The 15,528-nt window shown below is 40.4% G+C and overlaps 1 protein-coding gene, 1 long non-coding RNA gene and 1 pseudogene across 17 annotated transcripts in view; 2 read left to right on the forward strand and 1 right to left on the reverse strand.

Moving 5' to 3' along the window:
* Positions 1-30: 30 nt before the first annotated feature.
* LOC308608289 lies at positions 31-11,481 on the reverse strand. Of its 11 annotated transcripts, XR_014014129.1 has the most exons (12): positions 11,332-11,370; positions 10,699-10,764; positions 10,467-10,499; positions 10,221-10,262; positions 9,856-9,908; positions 9,500-9,538; positions 9,182-9,218; positions 8,970-9,009; positions 8,726-8,766; positions 7,793-8,043; positions 4,107-7,612; positions 31-212 (listed from the first exon to the last, which is right to left on the reverse strand). It is a non-coding gene; the product is annotated as an uncharacterized lncRNA (long non-coding RNA). The 11 variants fall into 11 exon arrangements; XR_014014124.1 differs by having other exon boundaries at positions 7,793-8,778; positions 8,980-9,009; positions 11,332-11,371; XR_014014130.1 differs by having other exon boundaries at positions 8,726-8,778; positions 8,980-9,218.
* LOC308612405 (ADP-ribosylation factor-like protein 5A) lies at positions 1,974-4,096 on the forward strand (annotated as a pseudogene). The gene is made up of 3 exons: positions 1,974-1,980; positions 3,134-3,581; positions 3,814-4,096. The product of its transcript is annotated as an ADP-ribosylation factor-like protein 5A (transcript).
* Positions 11,482-11,729: 248 nt separating the features above from the next.
* Positions 11,730-15,528, forward strand: part of ZBTB37 (zinc finger and BTB domain containing 37) — a 28,829-nt gene continuing 25,030 nt past the window's right edge. For 2 of the 5 annotated variants that reach the window (XM_081221069.1, XM_081221072.1), the window contains exons 1-3: positions 11,730-11,769; positions 12,302-12,498; positions 13,566-14,525. In XM_081221069.1, coding sequence (XP_081077195.1) covers positions 13,603-14,525 — 923 coding nt within the window. In that variant the 5' untranslated portion in view covers positions 11,730-11,769; positions 12,302-12,498; positions 13,566-13,602. Of the gene's footprint in view, positions 11,770-12,301; positions 12,499-13,565; positions 15,338-15,528 lie in introns of those variants that run through there. The other 3 variants (XM_081221070.1, XM_081221073.1, XM_081221071.1) reach the window with 3 other exon arrangements.

Consider the following 15,528-nt stretch of genomic DNA (forward strand, 5'->3'; position numbering starts at 1 on the left):
GTAAGCTGGATAATGACATTTCAGCTATTAACATAATATAGTGAGAAGCAACATGATATAAAGTAAAAAATCACTGAAATAGAAGTCACAAAATCTTAATCAGTGCTTTACCTTGCAAGTTGTATAAACCTCTCTTAGCGTCCCTTCCTGCATGTGTGAAATGTAAACAGTACTTGCCCTGGCTCCCTCACTGGCCTCTTCTTGCCAGAATCCTAGGAGATAATATATGTGGAAGACAGTGTGAGTGAAAATGCTTTGAAAAACTTTAAAGCATTACTTAAATGTAAGATAATGATATTATCCATCTGTAAACAGTATACAGATATATGTATTTTATAGTTTAAGGTTAAACAAAACTGACATCTGTGGTAAAAGGAAAACAGTAATTTCATTAATCAGTATTCTGCTTATATTTCTATTTTTTAAAATAATCATTAATCCCTAAATAACACTTTCCCTCCATTATAAGTAATTGAAAATATTAATTGACCTTAAACCAACCTCAAATGTAGAAAAGTGAACACTGAAACTCACTGTGATTTTCTTATACGTTCTGTTGACACACATAAAGGCTTACAATTAATTAGTAATTATAAAATGGGAATAAGGCCTTGATTAATGACATTGTTCTTTTCTACTTTATCTTCACTTTTGCGTTGACATTCTTTTGATTTACAATTTATAAACACCAAATATCAGTCTTATATTCCAGCCTATTTTTCTGAGTGCTGTAAGCAGTTCGATACTATGATCTTTCTGTTTGAAAATAAAATCAGCTTTGCTTCCAGGTCTAATTTGTGATGCTCAATAGACTGTGAAGAGTGTGACCTTCACTGATGCCATTAGGTGGAGCTTTTCCCTAAAGTTTGTCCTTTAACCCAGTCTCTCCCCATTTGTGGATGTACTCTGGAGCCAGAAAATTCTTGCTGGCAGAGTTCTTATGGTGAGGAAGGCATCCAACTCTGCCTACCCTTTCTCAGTGGAGGGAATTTCTAGAGATGCCCTTTATTAGGTAAGAAAATGCAACTTTACATTCATTTACCCCACATCTGCATTACTTAGTTTCTAAATATAATAAATTTACTATTCACTGTTTAGAACCTAATTCTGACCAAAATGTTGTCTTTCTATCCTGGAAATGAGAGTTACAGAAGATACTCAAAATCCAGAGACTATTTTCTAGGCTACAGACACCAAAGGCCCCAAGTCCCCAGATGTCATACAATCTCATGTTAGCATCACAGAGACCTAGTTACTTTGGGCATCACTCAGCTTTTCTTCAGTCCTGCCTGTCAGGAAAAAAAAAAACAAAAAAACGCTTATCCTGAAATCCAGGGAAATGTCACTCTTTTTTTTTGGCCACACCACGCAGCTTGCAGGATCTTAGTTCCCCGACCAGGGATTGAACCCAGGCCCTCAGAAGTAAAAGTGTGGAGTCCTAACCACTGGACTGCCAGGGAATTCCCATTAATTATTTTCTCAAAAATAAATAATCTAGTTACTGATAAAGTTGGAAACAACACAACCAGGGTTTTGGAACACACAAACTAATTGTAAACTGTAAGCCAGGTTTCATTTCCAAGTCCAATCTCCCCAGCCTCCTAGGGAATTTAGATTTATTCTATGTTGCAAGTTTTAAAAACAAGGTAAGCAACTGCCAGCTACAATATCGATAGTTATTATTGGCTTCAAGAGAGCTTTGTCTTATGAGCAATTTCTCCTTGTTGGGAAGAGATGTGTTACATGATGAGTGTGACGTTTTATGCTTGTGGGCTTTGGCTTTTATGTCATTTTATGCTCATGGGCTTTGGCGGAATAAAACAATGCATCTATACAGCTGCACTGTCTTTTCCCAGAGTTCCCCCCTCTGAAGAACCAGAACTGTGACACTGATCACATTACTTGCTACTGATTTTTTGTTAAGCCTAACTCATCCTAAAGATGCTGCCTTAAGGTTACTTTTTTCTTGTTTCATGGAAAGTGAGTTATTTCATGACATGAGAAATAACCAGTACACAATAAAAATATTAGATGGGATACCTGTATAATAATTGCATATGTAAGGCATACATTAAATGCACTTCTAAGTCAGTCTTCTGTGTTTAAGACGATGGACTTAGTAGAAAGAACTTGAGTTGGACATAACTGGATTTAATTCCTGGCTTTAACGCTCTGTAGTTATGCAACCTTGGCCCAGTCATTTAACCTCTTTAGGCTCCTGTATCTTTAGGATAGCAGTTCTCAAACATTTTGGTCTCAGGACTACTTACACTCTAAAAATTATTGAGGATCCCAAAGAGTTCTATATAGCTCTTTTATTGTAGCAGGAATTAAGATTTAAGATTAAGATTTAACCCATTACATGCTAGCAAAAATAGTACATTTTTATTTTTAAATTAATTATTTTCCCAAACAAAAATTAGTGAGAAGAGTGACATTGTTTCTGCAGATCTTTTTGATTTCTGGTTTAACAAAAGATACTGGATTCTCATATCTGATTCTGCATTCTATCTGTTGTGATATGTTGTTTTGGTTGAAATAGCTGAAGAAAATTTGGTCTCACATAAATATGAAGTTAGAAGAGCGAGGAGTATTTTAATAGCCTTCTCTGAAAATTATGGATATTCTTCTTTGATACTACACCAAAACTTGACAAGTTCTTAAAGGTTAGTTGCAATGTGTAATCTGAAATCATATTGGTAAATTTTTCTAAAATCCATTGGTCTGTCTTATATTTTGAATACAACTGTGTTACTCATGGTTTTGTAACACTGCACATTGATCATTTGAAAAATATTGGATCACTGAATTACGCAGATCGTCCAGGTGTTGACAAATTTCATTAAACAATATCTAAAAAATCACATTAACATCATAACTGATCCCATCATAAGTCTTTAAGTATAGAGAAGGTGTAAGTGCACAGTGACAGATACAAGCTTTCCAAAATTGTAATTTTCATTTGAAAGCTTGAATTTTTATCCTTGGCAACTAATACCATCAGATTTTTTCCCAAACTCATTTGTTTTTGAGAAAATATCTGCCAATATCTGTGGCCTGGGCCTTGGTCTCTCTCCAGTTCCAAGGAAGAGGCTGAGGCTCTGGCGCATCTCTGCCTTCCCTTCTGCCTGAGTGGGAGAGGCCAGGTGGCCCTGGTGGCTGGAGGGGGCCTGCTGCCTAAGAACGTGTATTCTCTTCACCAGGATAGGGAGACTGTTCAACCACCAGGAGCACATACTTATCATTGTTGGACTGCGTAATGCAGAGAGAACTACCATCCTTTACCAGTTTTCTGTGAATGCAGTTGTACATGCATCCCTTACAATAGGAAGCAGTGTAGAAGAAAGTGATTAATAATACACATTTCATAATGTGGGATACTGGTGGCCAAGAGTCTCTTCGTTCTTCCTGGAACACTTATTACACTAACAGAGTTTGTAGTAACTGTTGTGGACAGTACAGACAGAGAAAGGATTGCTGTAACTGAGGAACTCTATAAAATGTTAGCCCATGAAGACCTAAGGAAAGCTGCATTGCTGATTTTTGCTAATGAACAAGATGTTAAAGAATGCATGGCTATAGTAGAAATCTCCCAGTTTTTTTTTTTTTTTTTTTTTTTTTTTTTTTTTGCGGTATGCGGGCCTCTCACTGTTGTGGCCTCTCCCGCTGCGGAGCACAGGCTCCGGACGCGCAGGCCCAGCGGCCATGGCCCACGGGCCCAGCCGCTCCGCGGCATATGGGATCCTCCCGGACCGGGGCACGAACCCGTATCCCCTGCATCGGCAGGCGGACTCTCAACCACTGCGCCACCAGGGAGGCCCAGAAATCTCCCAGTTTTTGAAAATAATTTCTGATATATATTAAAGATCATTTGTGGCATATGCAGGTATTCTGTGCTCTTACTGCCAGGGATTATGCCAAGGACTTGAATGGATGACATCATGATTTAAGATTAGATGATCTCTACTGCCCTCTTCTCGTACTTTTGTATAATTGAAAACTGCAAAAATTAATAGTTTAGATATATTTACAATGAACCGATTTAAACTTTTTCTATAAGAAGAAAAATTAAGACCACTTCTTTGAAAACAAAGATGAAGTCTCACCTTCCAATCTGCTTTCTCATTAGTTCCTTCCAAAGCAAGGTTTTAAAGCTGTGATGGACATTTTTCTCATAATGAATCTCTCAGGACATTGTATAAGCTGTGTTAAGTACAAAGGGAGAGGGGGAGAGGAAGACACTTTTGAGTCTTATTATCAGTATAATCCTCCCTAGTTGAATGTTTTCTTTTCCCACTAAGTCAAAATGCAGATCACAGATATTCGGTTTCCAATATTTTAAAATGTAATGTTACTTATGAAAAGTATTTTGCATAAGGTTGTATATGTATTGTGTGTATACAGCAAGTTCAAGTTAATGACTTTATGTTCTAAAGAAAAGTGAATAACACAAAAATTAATAATATCCTTACTTATGAGTACTGGCATTGGTGTTAGAGACATTTTATAAGTAACCTCTGTATTCTTTGTACTAACCAACCCCAAACTATTGAGCTGCCCTTTAAAGAAAAAAAGGAAAAAGCTTGACATTTTGTACCTAATTTTTTGGTTGATCAAATCACATACATGGAAACATGTAATCCAAATGAGTGGATTATCTATCAAAGTCTTGGCTTAGTAGTACAAATAGGCAGAATTACACATTGAGCAATTATCACATTCTTCCCTTTGTTGGACCTTATGCCATGTAAGTTACTGAGTACAGGCACACCTTCTTTTATTGCACTTAGCTTTTTTTTTTTTATTGTGCTTTACAGATAATGCATTTTTTGTTTTTTTATGGCAACCCTGAGTCTAGCAAGTCTATCCACTCCATTTTTCCAATAGCATTTGCTCACTTCATGTCTCAGTGTCACATTTTGGTAATTCTTGCAATATTTAAAGTTTTTCATTATTTGTCATGGTGATCTGTGATCAGTGATCTTTGATGTTACTACTGTGACTCACTGAAGGCTCAGATGGTTAGCATCTTTTAGCAATCAAGTTTTGTTTTGTTTTATTTTGGCTGCGCCTTGTGGCTCACGGGATCTTAGTTCCTCCGATAAGGGATTGAACGGGGGCCACAGCAGTGAAAGTGTCAAATCCTAACCACTGGAGTGCCAGGGAATTCCCAGCAGTCAAATATTTTTCAAGTATGTTTAACACAGTATTAAAATCTACTATACTTTTATTTTTTAAATGTACATCTTTTTTAAAGACATAATGCTATTGAACACTTAATATAGTGTATACGTAACTCTTACATGTACTGGGAAAGCAATCCTGACTTGCTTTATTGTGATATTGGCTTTATTGTGGTGGTCTGGAACTGAACTCACAATTATTTCCAAGGTGTGCCTATTAAGTGTAAATCCAGTAATCAGCCAGTCGTTGTGATGAAAGTTATCAAGTGATTTTTTTTCAGCATTAATTGAAAACCATTGTGTGAAATGTCATCCCAGAGAAGTATCACCATATATTATCAAATTTAGGAGTCTTCTTGGGTATTTAATTATATGTCAAGCATTTAAAGTGAATTTGAGATAAAAGCATATTTTCCAAGTAATGGAGATAATTTGAAATCTTATTGCTTAGAAGTTGGAATAGTTTGAGGTTTTTTTGTTTTTAAGTTTTATCTTCTTACACTACTTAAAATTTTAACTTTTAAGGATTTGGTTTAAAACTGATCAACATGCTGCATTTTTACTAACTTGGCCCAACATACCGTTTGCTTAGGGTTCTTTCCCAGTATCTTAAAAGTTGAAGGTATTTTTGTTATATTACCTTACCCTTGTTTAAAAACATATTCTTGGATACTTTTTATATCTTTTATGCCCTGAAAATCTGAAGGCTAATCCAGTCATGTTTTAGAATATTCAAGAAATAGCTACTTTTGTCTTGTAGATTTCATGAAGATTTTGATGAGTAATAGCACATACAATAAATGTTGACACAAGTTTTCTAAAATATGAAATAATCCAACCAGGCATGGGAGATCAGTATTTAACATTGGATATTATGTTCAAAATGCAAGTTCCAAAATCCATGTGGGGCCACTATAGTACTATACCTACCTCTAAGAGACCTGAGCATCCATGGATTTCAGTATCCACAGGGGGGTCCTGGAACCAACCCCCCAGATACCAAGGGGTAACTAACACTTTATATAAGCTGTCAATTTGCAGTGAGTTTTCTGGTGGTCTGGTGGTTAGGATTAGCTGTATTCACTGCTGTGACCCAGATTCAATCTCAGGGAGAAGAGAGATCCCACAAGTTTCACAGTTTCACAAAAAAAAAAAAAAATCTGTCAACTTGCTTTTAGATAAACTGGTTTTTTGACTAGTTTTTAGAATAGTGTTTCAGTCAGTGGGAGTTTTAAGTAAATGTTATGGCATGTACCTAAGACTTAAAACCCCAAATTTAATGTTCCTACACACCTCAAATGCCAAAGTAGAAAGCAAGCTTAAATTTGATTTACTTTTTAGGTGTTCCCAGAACTAATGGTTTCCTTGGTATTTAGGAATTAACCAGCAACTCACTGGTTCATTAGTTTTCTCATTAACTTGAACAAACCACATTCCCCCCCAGAAATTTGCAAAACCAGTACCCATTTTCTTTTTTTTTTTTTTTGCGGTACGCGGGCCTCTCACTTTTGTGGCCTCTCCCCTTGCGGAGCACAGGCTCCGGAAGCGCAGGCTCAGGGGCCATGGCTCACGGGCCTAGCCGCTCTGCGGCATGTGGGATCTTCCCAGACCGGGGCACGAACCTGTGTCCCCTGCATCGGCAGGCGGACTCTCAACCACTGCGCCACCAGGGAAGCCCAGTACCCATTTTCTAATGGACCTTATAACCACAGTATTACTGATCTCATTCTTAAAAGATCTCACTGTTCTAGGTTTTTTTAAAAAAAGTCTTCTAGGTAACACTGAAACCAATTCCTACACCAATTTCCGCATCAACACTTGCCAGACCCAATCACCCTAGTGCTTACTACAGCAAATGGAGATTTTTCCCCATTTCTGCACTCCTACCACTACTTAACATTAAGAGCTTCTGCTTTTCTCTGCAATTTTCAACAATGTATTTTAATGATTTAATTGCCCATTTTGGAAATTAAGGATCATTGAAGTTCCTGTGTTCTTTCAACATTTTCATTCCTTGCACAGCACAAAGGTGGTTCACTTTTCCAGCCTCAGGCTACAACCCCAATGGTTGGTTTCCAACTGTGACAAATTGACCCAGGCACTTCACATTAAATCACAGAAAATTTCTGCAAAAAATATGCCGTTGGGTCTCAATTACAAAAATGTGCTATTTCCCTTCGTTCATCTCATTAAATTGAAATGAGCACACTTCAGATAGTTCATAAATATTTATTAAAATTCAAAGTTGGAGAATTCCCTGGTGGTCCAGTGGTTAGGGCTCTGCACTTCCACTGCAGGGGGCACGGGTTCAATCCCTGGTGGGGGAACTAAGATCCTACATGCTGTGCAGCATGGCGAATAAATAAAGTAGGCTTTAAAAAAATTGAACGTTGTTTCCTCTCCTATCCCATGAGCATCCATCCAGCTGCCTGCAAGAACAGAGAAACCATTTTAAGTCCCATTTCCATGCCAATTCTAATTGCATTTGGGATACACAGAATTATCAGATCTTTGAACATCATCAAGCAATCAGTGAGAGAGTTCAAGTTGGGGTGAGATCATCATGTATTCTTGAACAAGACAACAGTACTGATATTTTCAAGCCTCACCTGTCAACTGTTAAGATGCATGACTGCTGTCATAAATGCCCTGGAAAGTAAAGACCATACATGTCAAATCACAGAGGGGAAAAAACTTGTGATACTTGTTGATGAAGTAACCTCAGAATCAAAATGGAACGGTTTTACAGGTGATATCATTCTATTCATTTGGCAGAATCATCACATCACTGGTTACATTCTAATTCACCATATATACCAGAGACTGACTGACCTTGAAATCTTCAGGGTAACACGTTTGCCTGTTTAAAAATAAAAAATAAAGGCCTTTTGTTTAAAATTTGCCCTTTCTCCCATTTTTAGTAGCCGATTTTTAAATTTTTCAAAGAATTCTGGGGCAGTGAACCTATTCTGTGCAAGGTGGATCTTTGTCACGATACATTTGTCCAAACCCAGAGAACGTACAACACTATGAGTGAATCCCAATGTACTACTGGACTCTGGGTGAAAAGATGTGTCAACATAGGTTCAAACTTTTAAGTCCCACTCTGGTGGTAGATGTTGATGGGGAGGATGCTATATGGGAACCTACTGTTCAATTTTGCTATGAATCTAAAACTGCTCTGAGAAATGACTATCAAAAAAAATCAGCTAAATTATTCCTTCTGGTGTAATCCACACTATATGCCATAAAAATTGCCTCACGTTAGCCTGTTCTTATCCAAAATGTAAATTCCTAATCCTGAAATTAACAGTACAGAACATCTGCATGAGCTGTTACACTTATCCAAATCCCTGAATATTTCTGTGAGACAGTGGCTGGTTTCCACTTTCAAAGGTATATAAACAGAATTGTTGCAGCCAGATACATCAGATAGGAGCGAAAGACAGTATTTGCTCATCACTGTTAGTCTGCTGAACTATGTTATCATCATTGTATCGGCTTTAAACAAAACACAGAAACCAAAGTTGAGACTTCTTTACCTTTGCTTAAAACTCCTTGCTCCCTGCGTTGTAGCCAGTACCTCTCTTGACACCTGCAAAAATTTAATGAAATTCAATCAAACTGAATAGGTAGTAATAGGTAGATTTCAAAAACTTTCCAGATACTGTTTCAGTATTTAAAAATCTTCATTCTTTTTCAGAGAGATTCCCATCTGTTTTTAATTTTTTAAAAATCATCACTAACAGCAACTTGCTCAGTAACTAGGTAAGACTGATAAAACACATATACATACCTTTATATAAAAGGTCTCCAAAATTTGTACCTGCAAAGAAGTATTTCTTTAGACACACTTCACAGCAGCTTAATACTAAAAGCCTGTTTATTTCTCAACGGTCCAACACCAGAAAACACTAACAGGTCAACAACTAAGACCAGCACATTTTCGGAATATAAACCCAAATGCCAGGAGCCAAAGAACTGTTTTCATGTCTTACCCCAAGCCATCCATGGATAAAAACGTGTACCCGGGATCTGTAAGAGGAATGAGACACCTTTGATTAAAATGTCAATCTTATTGTTAAATTCTTCTCACTTATATTTGCCACAGGGTTCTTCAGTGTTAGATTTGTCTACATGCTCATTTCAGGTCAGACATTTGCTCAACATCATTACAAAAACCCTGTTCAGAGCATGCTCAACATGCACTTGCAAACCAGACATAGGAAACTAGCTTGGTAGTTAAGCATTCCACTTTATCAGCATTCTCAGTTAACAGTTGAGGTTACTGAATTGTTTTTAACATTAATGCTTACCAAAAAGTTGGCCCGGACAGGTCAAGGATTCAAGTCCACCTAAGAAATGAGAGTGGTTTTATAACAGCCAAAAATCAATTTTCTCCCCACAAATCTAAAAAGTACCTGAAATCAGATAGAGCTAATTAAGACCTTCACGTTCAGTCAGTATTTGCTTATCATCACACAGGCTGCTCTCACAAATTAAGACAGGACAAGGATCTGGCTTTTATTTAATGTATTCAGCGCACTGTTCAAGCACTTTATGGGAAGACTGCCTCCTGTGCATTAGAAGGCAACCCTAAAAAGCCATTAGTGGCATTCTTTGTCATGTTTGCCCTGTCACCAATGTTTAGTTCAGTTACAATTTTACTTACCCCTTCAACTTTCAGCTTAGTGCCTACATAGTGCTTAACTTCCTGCATAGTGCCTACAAAAAGAGAAACTAGTTAGTAGTGGTATTTTACTTACCCTATCAGCAAAAGTTTCACTAACTCAGATACATCAAATGGTATTATCTTTTTCATGATTCAATCTGCTGAACTATGCAACCATCATAGTATGTTTCTTCAGATTCCCCCTCATACTAAATATAAAACTAGAGTGCAGCAATTTACGTTTGAAAAAAGGGGGAGGAAAACCCTAATATAAGCACCAACATTGACTTGACAATTTGTAACCCCTTATAAAAAAAAGCATTGAAAGTACTAGATAAATATGGACTATAAAAAATGTTTCTCACCTGTTTGCCCATGGATACAGCATTAAGATTGTGCCTTAAGACCTGGGAAGAAAGCTTCATATAAACTTGGGTGCAATCTCTATGTTCTCTAAACCACCATTTTGTGTGCCTCAGTTAGCATAATGGTGGTAATAATAATTCTCGTCACCCTCACAGTCAAGAGTAGCAAATAAACTGTCATCATTGTGGCACATTCAGTGGACTTTCAACCTAACTTCCCTTTGTCAGGGAATTTCAGTAACTCACCCCAGCAGCGGTTCTCATCCCTTTGGTACACAACTAGAAAATAGACAAAGAATAATCCAATAAAACATGCTGTGCTGCTAAGTTAATCAATAATATCGTTAAGTAGTTAAGCCTCAGAATAGAATTTTTCAGAAATCCCTTCTGCCCACTACTCTTAAACCATCACAGGCTTAGCATAAAGACCACATCTAAGCAGATTTCATTCTTCCCACTGTAATTAGCCGTTACTTACCTGTCCACCAGAAGCCATCAAAAGCCACATTGCATTCATGCCTGGCACCCATGCCTGGCACCGTTCCTAGGAAAGATTAGGGATTTAAAAAATTCATTTTATTCTAAACCTAAGTTTAAACCTTACGTCGTTTCCATACCATGTAAGCACGTCGTTTACACCACCCATAATTGCGTGAGAGCATTCCACATAATTAAGAACCACTGACGGAAATAATGGTGCAGTGCGGAGTGCAGCCTTTAGAGAACCATGTGGCTTTCCTGAGAGCAAGTGGCTGAAGGAAGACTCGGGCCGAGGTCTTTAACAAAGACCCACTCGGTGACTCGGCACACGCCGCCATCAGAGCCGTTGGCATTCATCAACAGTCTCAGATGTCCCTACCAACACAGGCTTCATCAGAGGCAGAGCCCGCGAGCCGGGGTTTTTCCGCAGTTCGGCCCAACAACCCGAGGTGTATAATTAGGTCGCGCCCGCACCCAACTCGCAATCCTCCACCATCTTCATCTTGTGAACCGTGCGAAGGCCTGCGACTGGACTAGAAATGCCAGCCGGCTTAAGGCGATCCTAACTGCCAAGAGTTGGAGGCCTCTCAGGCTAAGAACTTACTTAACAGCACACAAAACACGTACATACCAAGAGCCGTCTCGTACCTTCTAAAGACCGAGATGGCGTCCAGACGCCTGTATATAAGGATTCTATTCCATGACGTCATGACGCAGACTCTCCGCCAGCGTCCGCTTCAACTCCTCCCCCTCTCATTCTCTTCCTCCTTCAGCATCACCTCCGTCCAGTCCTCTAAGCCCGCCCCCTCGGCCCCGCCCCCTGGCCTCGCCCCGGGGCGGGGACAGGACCTCCCACGTGATGCAGGGCTCCCGCCCTCCTACGGACTGAGGAGGAGGGGAAGAGAGGGGAGGGGGCGCGAGGGACGGAAAGCGCTGGGGAGGGGTAAGGGGGGCGGTGTAAGGGTGAGCGATTTCCTTCCGGCACGTCGCCCGCTCCGGGGGAGGGGGTGGGGGGTTTCACTTCCGGGACGGTGTTCCGGCCCATTCCGGCCCATTTCCACCCCCGGAGGTAGGTGCTGCTCCTTGACTGGGCTCGGGCCCCGCACAGCAGTCCCGCTGCCCTGCACTGGGGCCGCCTCGCCCGGTCTCCGCCGCAGCCTGCTCCTGGGGCGCTCAGCCACCTCCCTCCACCCCGCCTCAAGGCACCAGGAGACCTTCCACCCGCTTGGCCCCTGGCCGGGCTGAGCTGCCGGACCCGCCCCCTCGTGGGCCCCTCCCTCAGGACCCCGGGATGGGCAGCCCCCTCCCCAACGGCAGCCCGGACACACCCAGATACACACACCCACCTCTAGGCAGCTCCCCGCCCGCTTACGCCTACCGCCTGGACCGGGTCCCGGGGCGCCGCCCCCTTCCCGGTCCTCTACCCTCACCTGATTGCTCGCTCCCCGGCCGCACGCCTTGCTCCCCTCTCCGCCCCCGCTCCTCGGTGACATTTCGCCCCTCTGCTTTTTCCCCGTTCCCCATGCTTCCTAACGCGGACGAAAACCACTCAAGTACCGGAGTGGCCAACCCCATGCAGTTCCCGATTCTCCCTCTTACAGCTCTCACCCCTCCAGTGCCGACGGTAGAGAAAGACCTTACTCCAGGGGCTTCCTCCTCACTGGGGAATTGCCGGGAAGAGCAAACAAAAAAGGCGTTGGTGTAGGCTCCAAAATAAACATCTGAATTCATGATGGCATCGACAGAGGCTCTTATTGGATTAAAAGTTTCAAAACAAACAAAAACGCTTTGGAAAAAGGTCAGATTGGCTAAAGTTGGTTCTTGAAAGCAGTGTATACACTTCCCTATTTACTGATAAGTGTGTGGTAAATGCAGGGCAATACTGTGAGCTTGCCAGGATAAGTTCCTGAAGTTTCAGGTCTTAGGTAACTATGTATGCTCAAGTCAGTGTCTTTCTAATGGGATTTATACAAACTACTCTCAACCAGTGAAGACTGTTGGATGCAGTTACAGGCTTAGTGCTTCAGCAACTTTTCAAAAATCTTTTAATGTAAAAATATTGGCCATACTTGGTAAATGCTCTGTTTTTCACCAGCTTTGGGGAACTAAATTTCAGAATCAAAGCATCATTACCACCCTGAAATTTCCAGCTTTGAATTTAGATAGAGGCAGACTTATCTACCTTTACCTAATCCTGAGAGTGAACTTCTTCAAGTTCTCTGCATTTGCGTCCTGACACAACTTGGAGTTTTTCGTAACCTAGAGTTTACCTCCAAGTCCTAAACCCAAAGCCTTTCTGTGGGGAGCTCTGAACCTTCAGCTTAGAAATAATGGCTTATACTCAGGAGGGATATTAGTCACTTTATAAAATAATGAACATAACTCATGCATCAAGTAGGAAAATATTAAGGGTATCTAGTCAGCCCACCTGTGTATAATTACATTTATTCAAAAAGCTTCTTTCTTTCCTTCTCCAAAGAAAACTTGTCACCGCATTTTATATTGTGTGCAAATACCTTATGATTAACACTTAGTAAATAAAAATTGTCATACTGCTTTTTTTTACCCTCTCTATTCTGTTGAACTTTAGTTTTGATGTTATATAGCTTGTTAATAAGGAAAATATGGCATACCTTGAATTTTTAGAAGTCTAACAATCACTTTTTGGTTTTAATGGTGCCTTGCTGTGAAACCTAAACTACTAAACCTGTTGGTATTTCTTTTCCATGTTTAAACATAAGGAAAGTATCTCTATTTATTTGGAGATTTTGAAATTTTACTAGATAATATTTTTAAATAGGTGTGAATTAGAAAGCCTGAGGGGACTGGTTATAATTACTAACAACAGTTCGTTTCCTCTTTCAGCAGGGTTGAATGCCTGCCTACACCCTCAGGCACGACCATGGAGAAGAGTGGGAACATACAACTGGAGATCCCTGACTTCAGCAACTCTGTCCTGAGCCATCTAAACCAGCTGCGCATGCAGGGCCGTCTCTGTGACATCGTGGTCAACGTGCAAGGACAAGCTTTTCGGGCTCACAAAGTGGTACTGGCTGCCAGCTCCCCCTATTTCCGAGATCACATGTCCTTGAATGAGATGAGTACTGTCTCCATTTCAGTCATAAAGAACCCTACTGTTTTTGAACAGCTCCTTTCTTTCTGTTATACGGGGCGGATATGCCTGCAACTGGCAGATATCATCAGCTACCTGACAGCTGCCAGTTTTCTGCAGATGCAGCATATTATAGACAAATGTACACAGATCCTGGAGGGCATTCATTTCAAAATCAATGTGGCTGAGGTTGAAGCTGAATTAAGTCAAACAAGGACAAAGCACCCAGAGGGACCTCCAGAGTCTCACAGAGTTACACCAAATCTGAACCGCTCCCTTAGCCCCCGACATAATACCCCAAAGGGAAACCGGCGAGGTCAGGTTAGTGCTGTGCTGGATATCAGGGAGCTCAGTCCTCCTGAGGAGTCCACCAGCCCTCAGATAATTGAACAGAGTTCTGATGTAGAGAGCCGGGAGCCCATTCTTCGGATCAACCGAGCAGGACAGTGGTACGTGGAGACAGGAGTAGCAGACCGAGGGGCCCGGAGTGATGATGAAGTTAGAGTTCTTGGAGCAGTACACATCAAAACTGAAAACCTAGAAGAGTGGCTTGGGCCTGAGAATCAGCCTTCCGGAGAAGATGGGAGTAGTGCAGAGGAAGTCACAGCCATGGTGATTGACACCACAGGCCATGGTTCTGTAGGACAGGAAAATTACATGTTAGGATCTTCAGGAGCCAAGGTCGCTAGGCCAACAAGCAGTGAAATTGACAGGTAAGTTTTGTTTGCCCATCTAATGGCTGTTGTACAGACATAATTAAAGCAGGCCCTCTGTGTGATACAAAGAGTATCTTCCTTACTTGATGTTCTTAGTCTAAGTTTATGTTGGGGAAACTGGAAGTGTGCCAAAAGACTTGTATTCTAATTTTTTTAAAGCAGGAAGCTCCTAGTCCTGAAGTATTCACAGTGTTGTGAGAATTATGGTAAAGTTAGACACTTCATGAATCAGAATAGCATCTGCAGTCACACTAGGATCAGTAATTGCCAGGGTTTCTTCGGAATTCCAGGAAGAGAGCTGCTCATCAGCTGGGAATCTGACAGCATTGCCCTTCCTTGGTATGTTCTCACACAGGTAGGTGACCTCTGGAAGTTTCACATTCCTTTGTAGCACTGTTTACTTTTCTTTGCCCCCATCTACCAAATTAGACGAAATATGGTACCAGCAGTGATTGTTCTTTTTAGTGTAATCACAGTAATTCCAAAGAAAAGCTTTTTGGGTGTTTTTCATTCCTTTTTTTTCACTTGTCATTTGATGATATTTTTTCTGTTTTGTCATTGAGGACAGCTGCTACCACAAACCTGACAGTTTCTTTTTTTCACCAGTGCTACTATGCCCTATGCCCCATGCCCCACTTTTCTCTTTCTAATGTATTGCAGTTGTTAGAACATTTCTTTGGGGGGAAATAACAATAATTTTAATCTAAGTAAATTGAAAGAAAGTCTCAATTGAAAGAAATATTACCAACTAAGATGGGTAATATTCTTTTCCTTTCTTAAAAATTTAAAATTGACTGTATGAACAGTGATAACTAAACAAGCTATGATTTTGGTTCGCATCTGGTCTTGAGAGACAAGTGTGTCACAGAAATTCAGAGAGTATATACTATGTCCATTTAAGTTGGTCTTGATTAGAGTATTTTCCTTCTTGTGTCCTTAATAGTTAAAATATTCTTGAGCATAATACTTATTGTCACCCTATGTTAGCACTGTTGTCCTC

This window comes from Mesoplodon bidens (genome assembly GCF_964165515.1).
Source record: "Mesoplodon bidens genome assembly, chromosome: 2".
Classification (NCBI taxonomy): domain Eukaryota; kingdom Metazoa; phylum Chordata; class Mammalia; order Artiodactyla; family Ziphiidae; genus Mesoplodon; species Mesoplodon bidens.